The sequence below is a fragment of the Zalophus californianus genome, chromosome 5 (assembly GCF_009762305.2).
Source record: "Zalophus californianus isolate mZalCal1 chromosome 5, mZalCal1.pri.v2, whole genome shotgun sequence".
NCBI lineage: Eukaryota > Metazoa > Chordata > Mammalia > Carnivora > Otariidae > Zalophus > Zalophus californianus.
Genome location: NC_045599.1, coordinates 101,970,339 through 101,993,823, shown reverse-complemented (window position 1 = coordinate 101,993,823; position 23,485 = coordinate 101,970,339). Strand labels below are relative to the sequence as shown.

Here is a 23,485-nt window from a genome sequence, read left to right as displayed (position 1 = left end):
ACCCCTTATCAGATAAGTCGTTTGCAAATATCTTCCTCCATTCAGTAGATTGTGTTTTTGTTTTGTTGATGGTTTCCTTTGCTATGCAAAAAGCTCTTTAGTTTTATATAGTCCCAATTATTTATTTTTGCTTATGTTTTCCTTGGCTGGAGACACATATTCAGAAAAAATATTGCAAAGGCCAAGGTCCATGAATTTACTAGCTCTGTTTTCTTTTAGGAGTTTTATGGTTTCAGATCTTACATTTAGGTCTTTAATCCATTTTGAGTTAATTTTTGTATATGATATAAGAAACTGATCCGGTTTAATTCTTTCTCACGTAGCTGTCCAGTTTTTCCAACACCATTTATTGAAGAGACTTTTTTTCCCCATTGCATATTCTTGCCTCCTTTCTTGTAGATTAATTTACCACACAAGTGTGGACTTATTTTTGGGCTTTTTATTTTGATCCATTGATTTACGTGTCTGTTTTTCTGCCAGTACCATACCATTTTGATTATCATAGCTTTCTGGAATAGTTTCAAATGGGATTGTGATAACTCTAGCTTTGTCCTTAAGATTACTTTGGCAATTAAGAGTCTTTTATGTTTCCATACAAATTGTAGGATTGCAATAAATGCTATTGGTATTTTGATAGAGATTGTACTGAATCTGTAGATTACTTTGGATAATATGGACATTTTAACAATATTCTTCCAAATCATGAGCATGGTATCTGTTTCCATTTATTTGTGTTGTCTTCCATTTCTTATCATTTTCAGAGTACAGGTCTTTTACTTCCTTGGTTAAATGTATTGTTCAGTATTTTATTCTTTTTGATGAAATTGCAGATAGGATTGTTTTCGTAATCTCTCTGCTATTTCATTTTTAATATATAGAAACACAACAGATTTCTGTATATTGATTTTGTATCCTACAATTTCACTGAATTCATTTATTCATTCCAGTAGTTCTTTGGTGGATTCTTTAGGGTTTTTTAATATATTTGTATCATGTCATCTGCAAATAGTAGCAGTTTTACCTATTCCTTACCAGTTGAGATGTCAGTTATTTATTTATTTATTTATTTATTTATTTATTTTGTCTGATTGCTGCAGCTAGGACTTCTGATACTATGGGGAATAAAAGTGGTGAGGGTGGACTTCCTTATCTTGTCCTGATCTTAGAGGAAAAGTTTTCAGCTTTTCACCATTGGAGTATGATGGTGGCTATGGGTTTTTCATATATGCCCATTATTTTGTTGAGGTATGTTCCTTCTATACTCCCTTTGTTGAGAGCTTATATCATGAGTGGATTTTGAATTCTGTGCAATGCCTTTCTGCATCTATAGAGATGTTCATATGATTTGTATCTTTCATTTTGTTAATATAGTGTAAAATATTGTTTGATTTACATACATTGAATCATCCTTGCATCCCTGGAATAAATCTCACTTAATAGTGTTGAATGATCATTTTAATGTATTGTTGAATTCAGTTTGCTAATATTTTGAGAATTTTTGCATCTATATTCATCAGGGATGAATTAGTCTGCAATTGTCTGTCTCTTTGTAATGTCTTTTTTCTGGTTTTGGTACGAGGGCAATGCTGGCCTCATAAAATGAATTTGGAAGCAATCCTTTCTGTTCCATTTTTTTAGTAGTTTGAGAGAGATAGGTATTAACTCTTCTTTCAGTGTTTGGTAGAATTCATCTGTGAAGCCATCTGGTCTTGGGCTTTTGTTCATTGGGAGTTTTTCATCACTAGTAATTGGTCTGTTCAGTTTTTAATTTCTTCCTGATTCAGTCTTAGATGATTGCATAGTTTTATGAATTTATCCATTTCTTCTAGGTTGTCCAATTTGTTGGCATAAAATTTTTTATATATTTTTTTAAAGATTTTATTTATTTGACAGAGAGAGAGACAGGGAGAAGCAGGGGGAGTGGGAGAGGGAGAAGAAGGCTTCCTGCGGAGCAGGGAGCCTGATGCAGGGCTCCATCCCAGGACCCTGGGATCATGACCTGAGCCGAAGGCAGATGTTTAATGACTGAGTCACCCAGGTGCCCCTATATTGTTATTTTTTATAGTTCTGTCTTGTCACTTATAACTTCTTTCATTTCTGATTTTGAGTCCTTTATTTTTTTCTTGATTAATTTTTGATAATTGATAAATCTAAAGAATTATCAATTTTATCTTTTAAAAGAACAAGCTTTTAGTGTCTTTTCTTTTTTAGTTTCTATTTCATTTATTTCCAAACTGATCTTTATTATTCCTTCCTCCTCCTAACCTTAGGCTTTGTTCTTCTTTTTCTAGTTCCTTGAGGTGTAAGGTTAGATTTCAGATTGTTAGGTTTGAGATATTCTTTTGTTTCTTGAGGTGGACCTGTATTGCTGTAAACTTCCTGTATCCCAAAGATTCTGGAACTATAGTATAGCCATTTTCATTTGTCTCCACATATTTTTTAAAGATTTCATTTATTTATTTGAGAGAGAGAGAATGAGTGGTGGGGCAGGGGAGAGGGAGAAGCAGACTTCCCATTGAGCAGGGAACCCCCCCCAAAAAAAACACAGGGCTCAATCCCAGGACCACGAGCTAAGCTGAAGGCAGACACTTAAACAACAGAGTCACCCAAGCATCCCACCACATATTTTTTTATTTCCTCTTTGATTTCTTCTTTGACCCATTTGTTCTTTAGTAGTATGCATTTTAGACTCCATATCTTTGTGTTTCTTCCAATTTTTTTCTTGTAACTGATTCCTAGTTTCATACTGTTGTGGTTGGAAATGATGATTTCAGTCTTGTTAAATTTATTGAGACTTGTTTGGTGGCCTAACATGGGCTCTATCCTAGAGAATGTTCCATGTTCCCTTGAAGAAGGATGTGTATTCTGCTAGTTTTAAATTGAATTTTCTGTATAGATCTGTGAAATCCATCTGGTCTAATATGTTACTTGAAGCCACTGTTTCTCCACTGATTTTCTGTCTGGATATTCTATCCATTGGTGTAAATGGGCTGTTAAAGTTGCCTACTATTATTGGATTACTGACAAATTTCTCCCTTTTTATCCGTTAATATTTGCTTTATATGTTTAGGTGCTCCTATGTTGGGTGTGGAGATATTTACAAATGTTACGTCTTCTTATTGTATTGGTTTTTTTATCATTATTTTTGTGTCTTGTTACAGCCTTTGCTTTAAAGTCTATTTTGTTGGGCGCCTGAGTGGCTCAGTTGGTTAAGCGACTGCCTTTGGCTCAGGTCATGATCCTGGAGTCCCAGGATCAAGTCCACATTGGGCTCCCTGCTCAGCAGGGAATCTGCTTCTCCCTCTGACCCTCTTCCCTCTCGTGCTCTCTATCTCTCATTCTCTCTCTCTCTCTCAAATAAATAAATAAAATCTTAAAAAAAAAAGTCTATTTTGTCTAAGTATTGCTACCCAGCTTTTTTTCTCACTTTCATTTGCATGGAATATATTTTTCCACCCCTTTACTTTCAGTCTGTATGTGTCTTTAGGTCTGAAGTATTCTCTTGCAGGGCAGCATATAGATGGGTCTTGTGTTTCTTTTTAATCTATTCACTCACTCTGTGTCTATTGATTGAAGCATTTAGTCCATTTATAAGGTAATTATCAATAGATATGTATTTATTGCCATTTTAAAAATTGTTTTCTGGTTGTTTTATAGTTCTTTTTTCTTCCTATATTCTTTTGCTCTCTTCCCTTATAGTTTGAGGACTCTCTTTAGTGTTATACTTCAATTACTCTCACTTTATTTTGGGGGGGTATGTATTATAATTTTTTGGTTTGTGGTTATCATGTGGTTCATATATAATATCCTAAGTATATAGCCATCTATATTAAGTTGGTGGTTGCTTAAGTTCAAACATATTCTAAAAGCACTAAATTTTTACTCTCCATGTTTATGTATATGATGCCATATTTTAATCTTTTTATTTTATGTATTCCTTGACTATTTTTGTAGCTATAATCAATTATACTAATTTTGCATTTTAGCCTTCATACTAGCTAAATAAGTGATTAATTTGCTACCATTAATGTATGTTTGCTTTTACCATTGAGATTTTTTCCTGCCATAATTTTCTTATTTCTAGTTATGACCTTTTATTTTCCACTTGAAGTCCCTTTCACATTTCTTGTAAGGCCAGTTAAGTGGTGATGAACTTCTGTAACTTTTGTTTGTCTGGGAAACTTTTTCTCTCTTTCAATTCTGAATGATAGCCTTGACAGGTGGAGCATTTTTGCTTGTAGGTTCTTTCCTTTTAGCACTTTGAATATCTTACAACTCCCTTCTGGCCTGCAAAGTCTCTGCTGTAAAAAAAAAAAAAAAAAAAAAAAAAGCTGATAGCCCTAGAGGGTTTTTCCTTTTATGTAATTGTTGGTCCCTCTCCTGCTGCTTTTAAGATTGTTTATTTATCTTTAAATCTTAGTGTGGACCTCCTCGGGTTTAACTTGTTAGGGGCTTTCTGACCTGGATGTCTGTTTTCTTTTCCAGATTAGGGATGTTTTTAACTATCATTTCTTCATGTAAGTTTTTGCCCTCTTCTTTCTCTCATCTCCTATACTGATGTGGTCTCAGAAATCCCTTAACCTATTCTCGTTTTTTAAAATTCTTTTTTCTTTCTGCCATTCAGTGTGGGTGCTTTCCGTTACCCTGTCTTCCAGCTCACTCATCCATTCTTCTGCATCCTCTAATCTTCTGTTTATTCCCTCTAGTGTATTTTTTAGTTTTTATATTTTTGGTTCTGACTGGTTCTTTATTTAATTTTTTCTGTTTCTTCTGAGTTCATTCACTCACCTCTCAAGTTCTGTGAGTATCTCTGTGACCATTACTTTCAACTCTTTGTCAGGTAGCTTGCTTATTTCCATTTTGTTTAGTTCTTTCTCTGTGGTTTTGTCTTGTTTTTTTTTTTGTTTGTTGGAACATACTCCTATGTCTCCTCATTTTGTCTCTCTGTTTTTATTTATCAGGTAGGTCAGCTACATCTCCTGATCTTGAAAGTAGTGGCCTTATGTTGAAGGCATCCTGTGGTGCCCTGTTGTACAATGCCCTCCTGGTCACCAGAACCAGGTGCTCCAGGGATGTCCCTTGTGTAGTCTGTGTGGACTGTCCTGTTGTGGCAGTGACTGCTGTGGGCACAGTGGTGGGTCGGGTCTGCCCCTAGTACAGTGAGCTGAGAGGCCTGGTTACAGCTACTATGGGCATGCTGGTGTGTGGGGCTAGGTCCCCAGTCCCTAGGGCAGGGTTTGCTTTGGAGGGACAGTGATTCTGGCAAGGGCCGCCTGCCAGGTGGGCAGTAGTCTCTTTGAGGGGCTGCTGTTTCTAACTGAAGTTACCTGGCCAGTTATGGCAGGACAGGAGTCACTTTGGAGGGGGCTGGAGAGGGTGGATTATGTAAGAAAGATGGATCTGTTGAGGAATGATGGGGTGGGGCAAGTGCTGCTAGCAAGTAGAGTTTCAGAACTGGCTTTTGCAAGCATATAGCCATCCAGGCTGAAGTAGGGTAAGAAAAATAGTGCCCATCAGCACATCCGTTCCTGGAGAAAGCTTCTGCAGATTCTTGCCCCTCTGACACCTGTTCAAAAATCGGTCAATAAATCTCCTTCTTATAACCCAGGCACTTATCAAACTGGTTCTTCTGTGCTGGAATACATGGTGAGTAATATAGCATGCTGGCTCTTTAATTAAAAGTGGCGACTTGGTTTCCTCTGACCTTCTCTCCTGGAGTTAAGCCCTGCTGATTTTTAAAGCCAGACATTATGGGGGCTCATCTCAGTGCAGGCACCCAGGGTTGGGGGTGCTCATCCCCTTGTTCCTCCATGCTTGTCCTATCCCTCCCACTTCTGGGTAGTCACAACAGTAGTTTGGTTCCTAACCATGCCTCTTCCCTCCTACCCTTCTCCCTTCTTGATGTGGCTTTCTTTTTATGACTTTAGCTGTTATAGAATATGTTCTGCCAATCTTCAGGTCATTTTCAGAATGAGTTGCAATATATGTAGTTGTTACACCTTGGTATATCCATGGGGATGGTGAGCTCAGGATCCTTCTACCACACCATCTTCTCTCTCTATAATAGTTTTTAAAAAATTCATTAATCAGAACATGTCACATAGCTCATTTCCTCTATTTGATACCCTTAATGGATTCTCCTTGTACTTTAAATAAAGTGTAAACTCCTTTGCATGCTCTGCATGATATAACTTCTGTTATCTCAGCATCACTTTGATACCCTTGCCTCTCCCCAGGTGCTAGGTATTCTAATTTTTTTAAAAAAGATAATGTGTCCCTTCCTCAGTATCTTTCTTTATTTACTCTGCAATTAGTCAGAAGTTGGTGTCTTCTAACTTTTTAAACTTCTCCTTAAATATCACCACCTCAAAGATGTCTTTCCTCAGTATTCCATCTAATTAGGTTTTCACCATCCCTGCTGTTCTTCATCACATAAACCATAATTTGTATTTATACTTTCCTTTGCCCCCTTGATTTATAGTGTTCTCTGTCACTAAAATATAAGGCACATAAGGTCAGGGAACATGTCTTAGTTTTCAGCATATACTCAGTGTTTGTCATAGTAACTGATACTTGGTAAGCAGGCAATAAATATTTGTGGGCAGAGTGAATGGGTTACAGTTATGCTTCCTTCCCCATTACTGAGGTTGCTTATCAGAAGTCACAAAGCAAATTTGGTCTCAGTAGTGACTCAGTTACCCAACTTGCTGATGAGGTCACATGATCTGTTTTACTGTACCTTTCTTCAGGTATCACCACTGTCCTGACAATGACCACCCTCAGCACCATTGCCCGGAAGTCACTCCCCAAGGTCTCCTATGTTACAGCAATGGATCTCTTTGTATCTGTTTGCTTCATCTTTGTCTTCTCTGCTTTGGTGGAATATGGCACCTTGCATTATTTTGTCAGCAACCGGAAACCAAGCAAGGATAAAGACAAAAAGAAGAAAAACCCTGTATGTATCATTTCCCATTGGGATCACTGAAATTTTTATGTAGAAGGCCACCTGATTTTGTTTTGGCTTGGTCTTAGCCTGTCTGCAGGCTAAGCCTCAACACTTTGGGCTCCAAAACGAAAAGAGAATGTATGATTTTGACCAGGCCATAAGAATTTTTACTTGGGAGAGACCTGATTCACTAAGGCAGACTCTTATTCTCTTCATTTCATAGGGATTATAAACGTTTCTGAGACATGCATTTATTTTCTAGTTGCTGTTATTCTAGGTTTCATTGATTGTCATCTTTCTGCTCCCTACTATAACATTCTTAAATTATTGATGTTTTAAATTAACATTTTCATTCAAGGCTTTCCATTAGGAAGCCTGAATGTTCTTGAAGTTTCAAAGTTTACCACATTTTTGCAAGTAATTGTGTGTGTTTTACCACCAGAAGACTACAATTGGTTTTATACTTAAAATGTATCATTTTGTTTTTAAATGAAATGGATCATCTATTGTTTAGGCAAGTTACTTAGCCTCCCTGTGTCTTTGTTTTCTCATATATAAAATGAGTAATACGTAACTTAAAGGGCTGCTGTGGTAATGAAGGTAAAAAGCATTACATGGTGCCTTACACATGAAAGTCCTCACCATTAATAGTTGATGATGATGGTTGATGTTGATGATTTATACAGTTAAGAACCTGGATTGATTTCAATGATTTGGAAAAAGGTAGGATGACTTCACCTTGCCACCAAACTTTAAATAGAGATGATAAGGCACAAATATACAAGCCTAATATAATTATCCTTTAGTATGGATGTTGAAGAGAGCAAGTAGCTACTCATTTATGCACCTGAGTATAGTGGCTGTCTGGCTTGTAGGAAGCCCCATTGAAGTTAAGGTCCATTCCCTTCTAAGACAGGGGCAAAGGAAGTCACCCTAGCTTCCTGAATTCATACTTTCCTGGTCTGTCATAAAGGCCACGAGGGCCTTGATATTGGCTAGCTCTCTGACCCACTAACTCTGGGGGAGCTACATTTTAATGAGGAAATACAGCTGATTCTAGGTTGAATCCTGATGGATCTCCAGGAACGCTAGTCAACTTCTACAAATGGCATATATTTATCTGAATGTAAGAATCTGTAACAGGTAAAGAAAAAAAATCATTATTCTTGATGATTAATACAAAAAGAAATGCTAATTCTTAATTTTCCAAATATCCACTATGCTTTATGCAGTCCTTTCCTTTCCTGTTTGCCTATCTTTGCATTTTTTCTATCCTTATTTTATTTTCCTTACTGTTTTTTTAATTATTATTTTTCCCCATCCTTCACTTTCCATTACATTTTTCCCCAAGAAAGAAGAGGGTTCTATGACACTCAGCATTATTACATGCCAGCATTAACAAGGATGTGAGGGTGAACTTTTAAACAAGAGTCCTTCAAAAAAAGCTCTTATGCCCTTTCTAACAGTTGTATCATTGCAGAGGGGATTAAAGAAACTGAAAAAATCAAATTACCTGAAAATTTTATGGATTTCCCTCTTGTAAGCCAATTAGATGATTTATCACAACTAGAAAGAGCCTAAGCTGTGAATGAGAAGCTGAAATTTCATTTTTCCATTAAATATGCCCTTTGGTTCATTGTGTTAAGACTTACCTAGTAAGGCCTCCTTGATGTTAATTAGAAAATAAAATCACAGTACTTTTATACAGGGAAACCAGGCAGTGGAAAGCTTCCTCACAACACTGGCTTTTGCAGTTAGATAATTGTGGATTAATTTATTGAAATCCCCAAATTCCCTTTTCCAAATTTAGGCATATACTTTATTTCAAGCCCAGAATTGTCCTTCTGTGTTTATAATTTCAGTTCATTTTACTATGTTTTTAAAATGTATTTTTAATTTCTCTTATTTTGTCTTTTTCTTTTTTTTTTCTTCTTTTAATTAAAAAAAAAATGCAATTCTCTTTTCTGTCTACAAACCCAAAGCTTCTTCGGATGTTTTCCTTCAAGGTATAATGTTTTTGGAATGAAAATTCACTGCATGCAACTGCTGAATTTAATTATTAACGCTTACATGGTGTTTCGATTTTTTTTGTTGTTTTTTTAGTGAGTAGATATTTAAGCATTCTGCGAGAGGTAAGACCTTTGAGATGAAGAAAGTTCTACAGATTTCTAGAGTTGAGTCATCAACCCTACACTAATTTGCAGAGGTTTGACCCTATAAAGCTATAAGTTCTAGGACATATCATTAGAAAAGAGGGTTTCTTTAAACATCAAAGTCAAACCTTACCCTCCCTTCTCAGATAAAATTCATTGACTGCATCTACCATATATACTATAAATGCTCTTAAAATGTAACTCAGTAAATCCTAATTCAAAACAGGATTGCTTTTTGATAAGTAACTTTTTATAATCTCCGTTCAGAATTTTGAACCTATCAATTCTTATCTTTGAAATGCTTTAAGTTAAAACACCCATCCCTTCCATTTAGGATAATCCAGGGGCCTTTTGGCTCTCTCATGCAATAATGCAATGTTTTCTGATAACTTACTCAGAGACACTAGGGTTCATATTTATAATATCCTAAAATTAACTCCTCCAAATTAAATTAATCATTGTGATTTATAGTACTTTCACAATTAATAGGGCAGCAAAGATTAAATTATTCAATTAATTGGTATTAGTTTCTTCTCAAATAGTAAAAAGGCGGTAGCATTTTTTTCCTGAATTTTCACTCACATAAGATAAACATTGCCGAAAGGTGGTAGCGTTTTTTTTCTGAATTTTCACTCACATTAGGTAAACATTGCCAACATTCTGAAGCTTCTAGATGCTGAATGGTAGACGAAACACTATATTTCTTTAAAACATAAGCCATATCATTTGTGGTATAAACTCAGAAAACTCTTATATTTATATATATATTAACATTTTCTTTTTAATAGTGTTTAGTACATTTGCTCAGTGTAATGGGGTTTACTATTTGCCTATAGGTAAGCATGACAAAAAATTTGAGTTCAAAATTGATGCATTTTATTTCTCTGTTCTACTCACATGCAACACCATTAAATGCCTTCATGTAACCAACCTCACATCTAATATTTACTAGAATAAAATTCCATGTAGTTGTTTGATTTAAATCTTTAAACTTTGAGTTCTTTTGGTGTTCAATCTTCTTGCTATAGCTATTAGCTTGATGGTATTATTTTCAGCTGCACTGCTTAAGCTCAAAATTTGAAATCTGCAAATGTGCTATCCTTCTAAGTTCAATTTTACCATTGTAGATCACGATTTCATAGCAATTCCTGAGTACTCATTTTCAGATTCATCATTCACCTTGGTGACATTGTGGAGACCTAGTCTAGGATTTATGAAGTATAACTAACTCTTCTTCCCTACCCTTGTCTCAGGCCCCTACCATTGATATTCGCCCAAGATCAGCAACCATTCAAATGAACAATGCCACTCACCTTCAAGAGAGAGATGAAGAATATGGGTATGAGTGTCTGGATGGCAAGGACTGTGCCAGTTTCTTCTGCTGTTTTGAAGACTGTCGAACAGGAGCTTGGAGACATGGAAGGATACATATTCGTATTGCCAAAATGGACTCGTATGCACGGATCTTCTTCCCCACTGCATTCTGCTTGTTCAATCTGGTTTATTGGGTTTCCTACCTTTACCTGTGAAAGAGGTATGGGTTTTATTGATGTGGGTCTTATTCACTAAATCTCATGGAGAGAAGATGTCCTTTCTAAGTCCACTTAAATAATCCCCTGTGTGGTTTATGATAATTTTGAATTTGTTTGTTTCTAAGTTCTAACCTGCTAAATTGTATTAATGTCCTATTGTTTGCCCAACTCTCCTGTGGTAAGTGTAATTTGAACTTTAATGTTTGCTGTGTTTCAAACCTGCAAGGCAAAGTGAAATTAGAGCAAGAACACTGAAACCAAACAAGATCTTTTTCAGCTACAATGATTGAAATAGTGGAAGCTGTGACTACTTATAGTGGTGGTGTCCTTAATCAATTCAAAATACAATTAGATGCAAAAGGTCCAAAACTGTACCCTATGTTCATTTGGGGGCAGGTTGTAATAAATTTGGTCCCAGTAGGATATCTCCCTCATTTGAGAAAAATCACAAGTCACTTTAAATATAAGAGCCTAGACTAGAAATCTATTACACCTCTATCCCAAGATAGGAAGAAAATTTCCTCCACATCACATGTACAATGATGTAAATATTTCAGTAACGTAGAATGCTTCAAGTTTAATGCATGCATCTCTTTAGAACCAAAATAAATGGAATGAAGTTAACATCATAAAGCATTGTCTTTTATTCTGTGTCTTTGGGCTGTAAAAGAATCATGAATGTAATTATAAGGGTTTGGGTTTGGAATTGGAGGGAGGAATTTTCTCTACCATCTCCCTCACGCATGAAGATTCAAACAGCTTATTTTTTTTTTCCATATAGGACATATTAAAACACTTTAAGTAAAATACAGACTGAATAATTGACATTTGCCACTTCTAAATATGCCCAATTTCATAGAGTATAAAGTAATTATATGTGCTTGCAGCTATTTTATCTTCCTTTAGGACGATAGATTATAACAGAATTTATTCTCCATCTCAAGATCTGCTTCTAGTGATTGTGAGTGCCTTGTGGGCGGAATCCTTGTAATTTCCTCTTTGGGTCCTCAGCACCTTATATAGTGCCTGGCACATAGTTGGTGCTCAACAGATATGTTTTGAAGTGAACTGGCTGCATATGCTTCTGTGAATCTCTTTGAGCCAGCTGCAACCAGTGATTCATCTTTTCACATCGGTATTGTCAAATGTTATTTGGTCTTGTGAAAATTAACAGAAGGATCCAAAGACCTTTGCCTAAAATAAATTTTTGATAATGAACGAAAATAGCCAAAGTCCATACTTCTTTTAAAACAATACTTAAGCCCTATGTTTATGCACAGAAATGGGCCTACTAGGGCATAATTAGAGTTTGTATATTTTTTCCCAGGTTTGGGAATGAGTTAGCTTTGACCCAGCCACAATTCCACTTGAAGACATGACAGGCAAGGACAGGATTCATACCTGACTGGTGTTTAGAATGTTGTATTCTATGCTCTGGTAAAAAAAAAAAAAAAAAAAAAAAAGGAAAAGAAAAAGAAAAAAGTACTGAAGATTAATTTTTAAAAATTGAAAGAACAAATGAATGACTTACATGGAGGTTGAACCTATGACTGTGGCTTCATTCAAGTATGTGATAATCACATGAAGTGGTTGTCCCAGACTTCAGACATGATGAGTTGAGCTCCACCTTCATGTACTCATCCTGAGTCCTTATTTTTCTAAAATAGCACCCGTTGTCAGTTCTTCTTTATAGCAATCATTTTTCTGTTAGAATTCAATCATAGCCAGTATTAACTTGATAATCTAAAAAGAGTAGAAAAGAAAGAGTGGCTTTGTTATAAAACTATGTAAGGTCCTCATTGAGTTATCTGGATGAATCTTGAAACACATTTAGCTGCCACTTTTACAAACCTTTAATATACCAGTGCTCTAGTATATAAACTCAAACACATGTAAATAGAATTATTTTCATGTTTTGAATTGTTAACATATTTAATGTTGACTCTGGGAGAGTTGTTGGCAAATTTTCAATGGTAAGAAACACATTATTGTCAACTTGAAATGTATTTTGTAATGGGGACACTCAAAAAGCTAGCTTTCCAATGTGTGCATAGTACTGGCAATATGAATATATATTATATGTAATCTAATTCTTAATTATTAGCTGCTCCCCATCTATGTATTTAAAAAACCTTTTCACAAAGGGAATTGCCTAATATGTGGACTTTTACAATAAAAATGCTGCATTCTAATTGATGGTGGCATGTCAGTGGTCTGGCTGGACTTGTAAAGATTGTGACCCATCTTTCCTTTACCATTCCCCAATGCTGCCTTCCCTTTATGTGAGCTTTGTGAGCAGTGTGATCTTATTATGCATGGTGATGCTCCTCACTTCAAAGAAATTAAGAGATACATTTGGGGGTATGGAATGGAACTAGAAGGAAGAAATGTCACCAAGTGAGTAAAGCTCAAACCTCAAAACTTGTGGTGTGGTTAAGAACATGGACACTGGTGTCAGACATAACTGTGATCCCAACTCTACTATTTACCTGTTGTTTGACAATTGTCAATTCATCCTTTATAAGCCTCCATTTTACCAGCTAAAAGGTATAATAATGCTGCCCCATGTAGTGGCACTCAGCCCTCAGCAAGTGGTCAAAAGTGTCTTCCTTATCTTCTAGGGCCTGTAATATTCTGTTGCCATGATCCTCTCACCTCCATCAGATCAGCTTTCCTTAAAAAAAATCCAGCAATACTCATGTATGTCTTAATGTGATTCTACAGCATGAGGTTTCATTTTTAAGGAGTATTTGTATTGCAAACGTGCTTTTAACTATAGGTTGAAGATCTGAGACTCTCTTGAGAAAATCTTACACATTAGTTACTTTTAAGGACAAAGAACCTTTCTCTGTATCCCCAAAACTTAAAAACATAGGGAGACATGCTCCAGAGACAGTGTCATATTTCACTGAAGTCCTTTGAAATTCTCCAAAGAAAGTAGCATAATCCTTTACAAGTACAGCTGCCCTGACCTTCCTCTGCCTGTCATTCTCTTGGCTCTTCATGGCTGCCTGCATCCAATTTAAACATCTCTTTCTCACCTTCCAGACATATTAAAAAAATAGCTTTCACTTAGGTTGTGTCTTCTGTCTAACCCAATGCCCTTATCTTAGCTGAGTACATATTCATTGTATGGCCTTCATCCCCCCTTTTAAGTCTCAATATTATTCTGACTAGTAGCAACAGTTTTTGTCTGTGATGAAGGTCAAATTAAATTAACCAAATGATGTGGTCTTTGGGGATTATGTCAAAAATTGCTATCTCTATGCTTTGTCACTACGAATTTTTGTCAGATGTGTAGGAGTAGGGAGAATGACCTAGACCAAAAGCTCTGCTATATTTTTTACTGCTGGTTGAATTGCCCAAAGGTCACACAGCCAGAGGGAGAGGCATCTGATCATTGCTCTTTCTGTTGGGCCTTACAGTGTTTCAGGATTTAGAAGTAAAATTCTGGAATGCTTGCTTTCTGTTAATACTTTAGGATCTGCCAAACTTGAAGATGCCTTCTTTCTTTCATCTCGACCTCACTTTATTTTATTGCAATGAGACAGAAATTTTAGAATACCCAGAAAAAGAGATGAGGTGATAAATTTTGCATTTCTTTCATTCTCTACCTAATGTAATGATCAATCAACAGTCAGTGTTACCTACTGCTTTCAGAATTCTGTTTGAAAAAAGAGATCTCCAGTTATCTGAAAAATTCCAGCCTCAGAGTTGGCCTTTGCCCCTCAAGTCCTGAGACAATGGACAACAAAAGAGTTTCCCATGACTATTCTCTATAGGCTCATTATTTCTACCAAATCAAGAAAGTGGTAGAACTTATTTATTATTACTTGTTCTGAGGTTAAAAATCATAGACCAATTGTAAATTCAGTTGTAACTTTCTTCTGCCATATCTGGGATATAAGTAAAAGTTTTCCCTTATTATTTGTATAACAAAATGGCAAAGCAGAGATTCTTGTTCCAGCTTACCTAGGTTCAAATCCAGGCCCTTTCAAGACCTATTATACCTGAAATTGGGACTAATAATGGTTTAGAACTCATAGTTTTATTATAAGGGGTAATTGAGTTAATACCAAAGAGGGACTGGATATTAATAATTTTCCTCGGCACATATATGAAAGAAAAGAAAGGGCACAGGATCATAGTTTACCTTAAGAATAATGATTATAATTTATGAAGTGAATTACTATATATTCCCACTTTGTGGGAATAAACATAAATAATAAATATCTTTACTGATATAACATGCTTGGGAAATTCATGTACATAAAGAAAATTACAGAGCCAAATACTGGTGAGTAACGATTCCCAACTGGAACAGTATCATTTAAATTGCCATAGATGATAAATATAAATATACATGTAGGTAGCCTTTAAAAAGTAAAACATGATTTTCCTTAAAAATATGGAAATGCCTAACTGGACTGCTAAATAAACATAAGTGACATTATCAATAGCTGTGTAGTTATATTTTAATATAGTATGTTTTTCCAATATAACTAAGCTAACAAGTTATTTTGTAGCTAAATTTATAAGATCCTTAATGAAATGAACATGAGGACTTTTATTGCTATAAAAAAGAAAAAAGTGTCACTGGGCCAGGGATAGAAAATTCAAGTCACATCCGGGGATTTTCTGACTATTCCTATTTTGGTCCCTTCTAACCCATCTTAATTCTATCACTCTAATGTTCTTGACACCATCTAACATTCAGACTCTCCTAAACTGTGTCATATCTCCACACAGTTGTCTTGACTCATTTGTCCTATTTTCTCGAATCTTTTCCAAAATAGTGCCATATCACTAGAATGCCTTTCTCTGTTCACACAATGAACAGTTGCTAATTAAAAAAATTCTACCTAGTCCATGAAGCCTTTCCAATCTGACTAAAGTATGATAGGCTATTTTATTTCTTCCAGTACTTACTGGGATTGTTGAGTAGCCTAACCTAATGTTTATCTCAGCTAAGTACTTACATTTATTCAATCCTCTTAGTAAGCAAATTTTAAATGAACAATTCTGTGACAAGAATCTGATATAAATAATTCAACACCATTTGCATCTTAAATCAGGTTGTTTATCTTCTATCTCCCTGCTATATAAATTTGCCTTTTAGTTTTTTTCTGTTATTTGTATTTTTTTATGGGTCCCTCATCAAAGAAGTTTTGATGAAGCATCTATAAAATCAATTTAATATAAAGCTTTCAGTAAACACCTATCAGGAGCCTCGCAAAGGGTACTATGAGTATAGGAAGAAATAAATTTTAAGGCATTCTCTGCTTCAAAATGCCCATAACATGATAGAAGAGTCAGATAAGAATACAAGTAACTATAATGAACTGCACTAAATAGTCGCAGATAGAAGAAATTATTATTCTAATTGGGTGAAACTAGAAAAGATTTTCTCTGTAATACAAAGCATTCCACCATATGTGAGGAGAACCCATTACTGCTTTAAAACTTTCTGAACACAAATGAAAACTTTTTAGAAAAATATGAAAGCTGCAAAGAAAAAAAAATCCTTTATCTACTAGCAAGAGTTAACCACTAAAAGCATCATTTATTTTTTTTCTTTATATAGTGAGATAGGTGGATAATAGAGGCATAAACATGATATGGATATAGGTATAGATAGAGATCTGTTTTATAGCCTGATTTTTTTTCACACAGTCTTACATGTATGTACATATGTAACAAACATTTCTGGCATTCTATTGTTATATCAGTCAGCTGTATCATAATTTAGTCAGTATTCTGAAAATTTACATTATCACTTATTTTTATTGTTATAAATAATGATACAATGAATATCTGTATCTCTCCCACAGGCACTGTGTATATCTCCCACTATTTAAATAGAATAAATCTCTAAATAGAATAAATCTCTGGTTTACTAAATAAAGTATATGCATTTAACAGAGTCCTTGCAGAAATCAAATGGTACACTTGGGATAAATGAAGAAAAATTAATGAAGGGGTTATTCACAAAGATGTAGGCAATGTTAAGGTTCACCAATGAAAGGATGGTGTAGTACCATGGGAAAGCCATTATCATCTGCTTCAGTTTCCTATTGCCACTGTATCAAATTACCACAAATTTTGTTATTTAGAACAGCACAAATTCATGATCATACCTCAAAGTCGGTAGTCTCACTGGCTAAACTAAAGATGTTCTCTGGGCTGAGTTTCTTCTGGAGGCTTTAAGGGAGAACCTGTTCTTTGATTTTTCCAGGTTCTAGAGGCTTCCTTCATTTCTTGGACAGTGGCCCTTTTCCACCTTCAAAGCCAAAAATTATTCCACTCCAAACTCTCCTCCCTCCATCATACCTCTAGTTCTGACCTCCTGCCCTCGCACTTATAATGACCTTTGTGACTACACTGGGCCCACCTACATGATCCAGGATAATGCACTTATCTCCAGACTCTAAACTGAATCACATCAGCAAAGTCCTTTTTAATAAGTAAGGCATCATATTCACAAGTTCCAGGAATTAGGACATAAACATCTTTGGGGTGTCATTCTGTCTACTACACCACTCTAGTCCTGAAAGTGCAAGAGGAAGGAGTATTGGAACATAGAAAATGCCATAGAATAGAACCCACCCAACAGGAGCTGTGATTTTAGATAGATGATATAGCCACTGACAAACAGTGGCCAGGCAGGGAGGGAGGGTGGGAACAAACACCCAGGACTCTCTCCTCTCCTACCTAAAGCATCCCACTGGTCAAACCAAATGGAAACCAGAGGGCAAGGAAACCCAGATAGTGTGGGCTACAGAGATTAGCCTCATGGGGTATACCTCATGGTGAGGAAGGCTGGAGAACTGGTCTAGAGAAAAAGAAACTACACAGCAAATCTCCAAAAATTAGTACATGTAGTGCATCACAAAGCCTCTTCATTTGCGTCATAGTCATCAAAACTCTGATTATAAAGGTTAAATTTAGGTCTTTTCAGTTGATGCCTAATCCATGAAAAAAGTAGTCTTTAAAGGGAATCACATTGGAGTACTAAAAACTGATATATTTTACCCTGTGTATTCTGTTCAACATAAACAACATTCCAATTGGCTTTATAGTCAAGGAAATGCCTTCAGGAAACTGTTTTTGGGGAGTTAATGTGGGCTAATAGCTATGGCCCTCTTGTGAGCCCCATGGCAAATGTCCAAGTCAGTAAGTGATTTATAGGGTAAAGCAGCCTGGAGTTATCTTAGCAAAACGTGGACCTTCTGAGCCAATGTTTCTCATCTGCTATCGCTCAGTTTAAAAAGAGAAATGGTTTCTGAGTTAGGAGTACCCCAAGGGTACAATTCTATACTGGGTTGATGCTAAAATTAGCAAAGCCAGAGTCCTCTTTCTGTAAATAAAATGACTATAGGGACAAGTGAGACTTTATTGGATACAATTTAACCTAAAGTGACTACAAATAAAACCAGACAGAAAATGGATCAATTTATAGACCCCCTGAACCCAGCATTCAACAGGGTACAAGACTACGACTTCCTTAGTGAACAGTGTTCTGAGTCCCTTGAAAGTGAGAAGGAACTGAGTGTTCATGAAGACCAGATTTGAACCCTGCTGAATAGTAGTGCAATTATACTTGGTACTTAAATTTAGTTCCTTTTCTCTCTTAAGCCTCTACTGACTCTGTCTCTCCCTTTTTAATCTTTTACTTTTTTTCCCCCAAAATACTTTATGCTTTTGTAAAGTAATGAAGTGACGATTCAATTCAATAAGTACGTTGAGTACTTGCCATCTGTCAAACACTGCACTGTGCTTTGAAGATATGGTAGAAACTATTGGCATAGGCTTTGTCCTTACAGAGTTTATACTGTATTGCCAAAAAAAAAAAGTATTGTATTTGAAATTCAATAGGTGGTGAGAATTATTAATGTAAAAGGAAAGATCTAATCACAAAATCCTTACCTCTCTCCAGATCCTATATATATATATTGTATTCTTACCATAAAGTAAGCTAGAAAAATGTTATTTTAAAAATCATAAGAGAACATTTACAGAACTGTTTCAAAAAATCTGTGTATAAGTGGATGCAAACAGTACAAACTTGTGTTATTTAAATTTCAACTGTATTTATATCTTTTCTGTCTATATTTATATTTATAAGATATAGATAGAAAACAAGACTAGAAGGTGGTGGATCACTGGGTTTCCTCAGGATAATACATTTTTCAATAAAAAGCCCCCACTAGAATATAATTATTCAGGACACTTGTTAACAACATTATGAAAGACTGCTCAAGAGAGGCTATGGCCATGGGGGTTTTGCAGTGAGGGAAAACCACAAATATAAGGACAAGTGGGAATTTATGGCCACAGAGTACAGTAGGGTTCAGTGGATAGAAAATTACAAAAAGGACACATCAAGGGATTTTTGCTAGACTGACTCAACAGGATTCTTGCTGAAACTGGGCAATGCAAAGGTGAATACACAAGTCCAAAAGTTGAGCCTATTTGAGATAAAGGACTCAGAGAAGTTGTACTAAAGTTTCGTCAAGGAGAGAAACTTTATTAGTACCTAATAGAGTAGTGAATCAGTTTTTCCTTCAAAATTGTCATTTCTGTCATTTATATGAAGTTACGTAGCCAACATGCATTTCTTTTGAACATGTTTTGGTTTTTAGGCACCGTGACATTACCTAGGAACTAAACAGTAGAGAATCTTAAAGTGCTCTGAAAGGTGTTTTATATTAAATTGTTGACCTCTTGTGCTCACTTTGGCAGCACATACACTAAAATTGAAACGATACAGAGAAGATTAGCATGGCCCCTATGCAAGGATGACACACAAATTTGTGAAACGTTCCATATTTTTATGATTTCACTCATATGTGGAATTTAAGAAAACAAACAGTCATAGGTGGAAGAAAGAGAGAAGCAAACCAAGAAACAGAATGTTAACTACAGAGAACAAATTGATGGTTACTGGAGGGGAAGTGAGCAGGGCATGTGTTAAATGGGTGATGGGTATTAAGGAGCGCACTTGGGATGAGCAAAAGGCATTGTATGTAAGTGTTGACTCACTAAATTGTACACCGGAAACTAATATTGCACTGTATGTGAACTAACTAGAATTTAAATAAAAACTAAAAAGATAATGAATAAACACAAAAATAAATTGTTCACCTCCCTAGTTTGGCAGTAGAGAATTGATAATATTTATTACAGTAAAAAAATTCCTGCCACTGCCATGAAAGCTATGGCTTTCAGGCTTATGTTGAGCTATGGGAGAAAATTATTTTACATTACAAACTAATGCACAGGGGCCACTATAAAATAATGGCAAAAAAGTATTAAACTGGAAATTTACCAGGTGAGTAAAAACCATTAATTCAGAAGTAAAGATCTGGCCACAAAATCCTTACTCCTCCCCAAATTTGCAAAATGTATATATGATATGGCCTTCCTTGTAAAGCTAAAAACATCTTAAAAGTGGGGGCTACAGTTTTTACCTCTGAATTTTTATTAAAGCATAGAAAAGTCCTCACCTATAATAGGCCGTTGGGAGATAAAGGAGAATTTTCAAAATAAAATTTGTAAAATGAATGCCACCCACTATGATTTGCAAAATTTCATTTAAAATATCTCTCTCTACATATATATATATTATTTTTGAAAGAGATTAGGGCAATATTTTTTAAAGATTTATTTATTTATTAGAGAGAGAGCACACAAGCAGGGGGAGCAGGAGAGGGAGAAGCAGACTCCCTGATGAGAAGGGAGCCCTACATGGGGCTTGATTCCAGGGCCCTGAGATCATGACCCCAGCCAAAGGCAGATGCTTAACCAACTGAGCCACCCAAGCACCCCCTCAGGGCACTATTTTTTAATAGCTTATGTCTTGAAACCACTCAAATGCCTATCAACTACAGAATGAATAAAAAAAGCTGTAGAATATTCACACAGCAGCATATTCTACACTACATAATTTACAACAATCAGATAAACTACAAATAACAACATGAATGAATCCACATGTATAATGTAGAGCAAAATGCCAAACTCAAAAGAGAGTATTTTAAGTTCCATGTATATAAAATTCAAAAAGAATCAAAACTATTCTATGGTGGTGAAGGGGAATTCTTATGGGGATGGGAAAGGAGAGGATTCCTGAGCACAAGAGAGGCTTCTGGGAACTGATAATACCATTTTCTGATCTGTATTTTGGGTACATGGGTAGGTCATTTTGTGAAAATTACTTGATCAGTGTCTTTTTCAGTATATATATTTATTTTAAAAAAGACTCAAAAATACTTAAAGAGATATAATTACATATGTACATTTTCTATATTCATTTATATCTATCTATAAACAATATTAATCTACCATAAAAATAAAATATAACTGTTGGCTTTTAAGCCAGGGGCACAATATAAAGAATCTTGAAAGAAAATTAAATCAATTTTATTCTAACTCTGTTTTTGCAACTAACCAGCATTGTGACCTTGAGGAAAAGAGAGCAGGTTCAGAATAGTCTCATGAGAAATTTGGACCACATTAATTCCAGGTTCACTTTTTATAACTTACATAAGATATGAGTAGAATTTCACATAAACATCCTAAGTACAAACACTGCCTTAAAAAAAAACAAAAGGGAGTGGATATAGTTTCTGGAATATCAGTAGACCCATTGTTATGTTTATTTAGGTTCATACTAGTTTACTTTACAAAATGCATTTTGTAAGTGCATGAGAAGTTATAACTATGTAATTGCAAGTAGAAAAACTTAAAATAATATGTTAATAGTTGGAAAATATTCTGTAAGATGTGTGAACAGAATAATCAAATTGTGGAAAATATACCTATATGTATATCTGCACCTATACAGTAACCTTCATTTCTTAATTTAAGAGAATCGTGGGGGTGTCTGTGTGGCTTGGTTAAGTGCCTGACTTGATTTTGGCTCGGGTCATGATCTCAGGGTCCTGAGATTGAGCCTTGCCTCAGGTTTCCTATGGGCTCACACTGGGCATGGAGCCTGCTTAACATTCTCTCCTCCCTCTATCCCTCCCCACCACTCATGTGTATGTGCATGCATGCACGTGCACTCTCTCAATCTTAAAAAATAGAGAGAGAGAGAGAGAGAGAGAGAGAGAATCATGAACCCTCACCAAATGCAATTCTTTTTTTTTTTTAATTTTTTTTTTAATTGGGGTAAAGTACACATAACCTCTGCTGCTTTAACTACTTTATTATTTTAAGTAATCTTTACCCCCAAAGTGGGGCTCAAACTCATGACCTTGAGATCAGAAGTCACATACTGACTGAGCCAGCCAGGCACCACCAAATAAGGAAATTCTAAATGTTATTTTCCCTGATGTGTGCTATATACATTTGCAGAGAGAGAATTAGGCACATAAAAATTAATTGCCTTTGTGACCTGAAATCATTGTTTTCTCTATTCACTGTTCTAGAAGTACCTGTGGGTCCATATCCCCTGACCAGAGTTACTTGACCCTCTAGCTGCACCTAGATCTCAGATGCTTTGAAAGCTGGCTCCCAAAAAGAATTATCCAATAAGAATCAAGTCCTTTGCCACTCATCGGAGATGAAACTACAAAAGTCATTCACATTTAAAGCAAATCATGACCAGCAACTTGTCTAAGATCCTAACTCTTGGCCTCCAAAATAGATTTTTAGTATGTACCTTAGTGTATTTTAAGTCAGAAAATCATGAAGATAACTTCCAAATTTGGTAGACAGAAATATAATTATGAATGGATGGATGGAGAGGTAGATGATAGATATAAGAAAAAAATGCTAATAAAATCACTCTCTGAGTTTTCTAAAATCCTTAGCTGTGCACATGATTTAATAATCAGGAAAGGGATATGTTATTAAACTAGAAAATCGCTGTGATAAAAAACGGCATTTTTAGAATACATTATATGTGGTCAGGATAAGAAAGAGCTTTCTTAGAGAACAAGAAATTCTACCCAAAAAATCACTACCAGCAATGTAGAGGACAGTGGTACATAGACAATTAGCCAGAACAAATAAACAGTTTTTAAAATGCTAAATATTCTAAAAACCAGAAATAAAGTGCATCCACTTTCCAATGTTGTTTAAACACATTCCCACAATCCTTTCCTCAAAACCCTTCCTGTTTCAGAAGGCACTTCAGAAAGCTATTTGAAGACTCAGCTTCTTCCACACCCACACTTCCCTTTCAATTCCTTTTTTTTTTTTTTTTTTTAATACAGAAAATGCTCACGGGAAGCACCAGAATAATAGCTCTGGAGACTGGAGTTCTCTTTATACTTCTGTCATTAGTGGAGCTCAGGTGGCAGCCGTCGATCTGTGTTCCACCATCTCAGTGTGTTTTTAATATTTCTGAAGTGACAGGGCCCAAAAATTGGGTCATGGTGGCCCTTGTCCAATCAGTCACAGTCACTCTGCTATGAGGCTGATGCAAGAACATTGCAACACTCCACTTGCCTAATGTGGACTGGTTAAGGATGATTAAATAGTGTGCTTTGCTCTCTACAGTACCCACACAGATAATAACGTGATGTGTTTGAAGAGGATACTGTGGAAGGTACATATTGATTTTTTAAATATTATAGAATCTTACAGCCTACAAGGACCTTAAGGATCATCTACTTCATTCAGTAAGACCTTTATTTAGTTACTCATTCATTCAAAATATTAATCATTTACTAAGAGCTAGAATTAATGGTCCATGCTGAGGACAGAATAAACGAATCACAGAAATTTGCTTCCTTCTTAAATTAATATATGTATGTAACTTATTCATATGTAAACCTATTTAATAAATATTTTTGATACCTATTATGTGCCAGACACTCGGAGACATTAAGTCTAGAAGAGTAAAC

At 35.6% G+C, this 23,485-nt stretch overlaps 1 protein-coding gene, 1 long non-coding RNA gene and 1 other non-coding gene across 6 annotated transcripts in view; 2 read left to right on the top strand and 1 right to left on the bottom strand.

Moving 5' to 3' along the window:
- Positions 1 to 12,094, top strand: part of GABRG2 (gamma-aminobutyric acid type A receptor subunit gamma2) — a 104,150-nt gene extending 92,056 nt beyond the window's left edge. For 3 of the 4 annotated variants that reach the window (XM_027607058.2, XM_027607056.2, XM_027607054.2), the window contains 3 exons: positions 6,750 to 6,955; positions 8,929 to 8,952; positions 10,353 to 12,094. In XM_027607058.2, coding sequence (XP_027462859.1) covers positions 6,750 to 6,955; positions 8,929 to 8,952; positions 10,353 to 10,628 — 506 coding nt within the window. In that variant the 3' untranslated portion in view covers positions 10,629 to 12,094. The remainder of the gene's footprint in view (positions 1 to 6,749; positions 6,956 to 8,928; positions 8,953 to 10,352) is intronic. The other variant, XM_027607055.2, reaches the window with a different exon arrangement.
- On the bottom strand, positions 11,336 to 22,967 carry LOC113929852. Its single transcript, XR_003522350.2, has 2 exons — positions 22,864 to 22,967; positions 11,336 to 12,374 (listed from the first exon to the last, which is right to left on the bottom strand). It is a non-coding gene; the product is annotated as an uncharacterized LOC113929852 (long non-coding RNA).
- Positions 19,358 to 19,464, top strand: LOC113929990. Its single transcript, XR_003522377.1, has one exon. It is a non-coding gene; the product is annotated as a U6 spliceosomal RNA (small nuclear RNA).
- Positions 22,968 to 23,485: the final 518 nt, after the last annotated feature.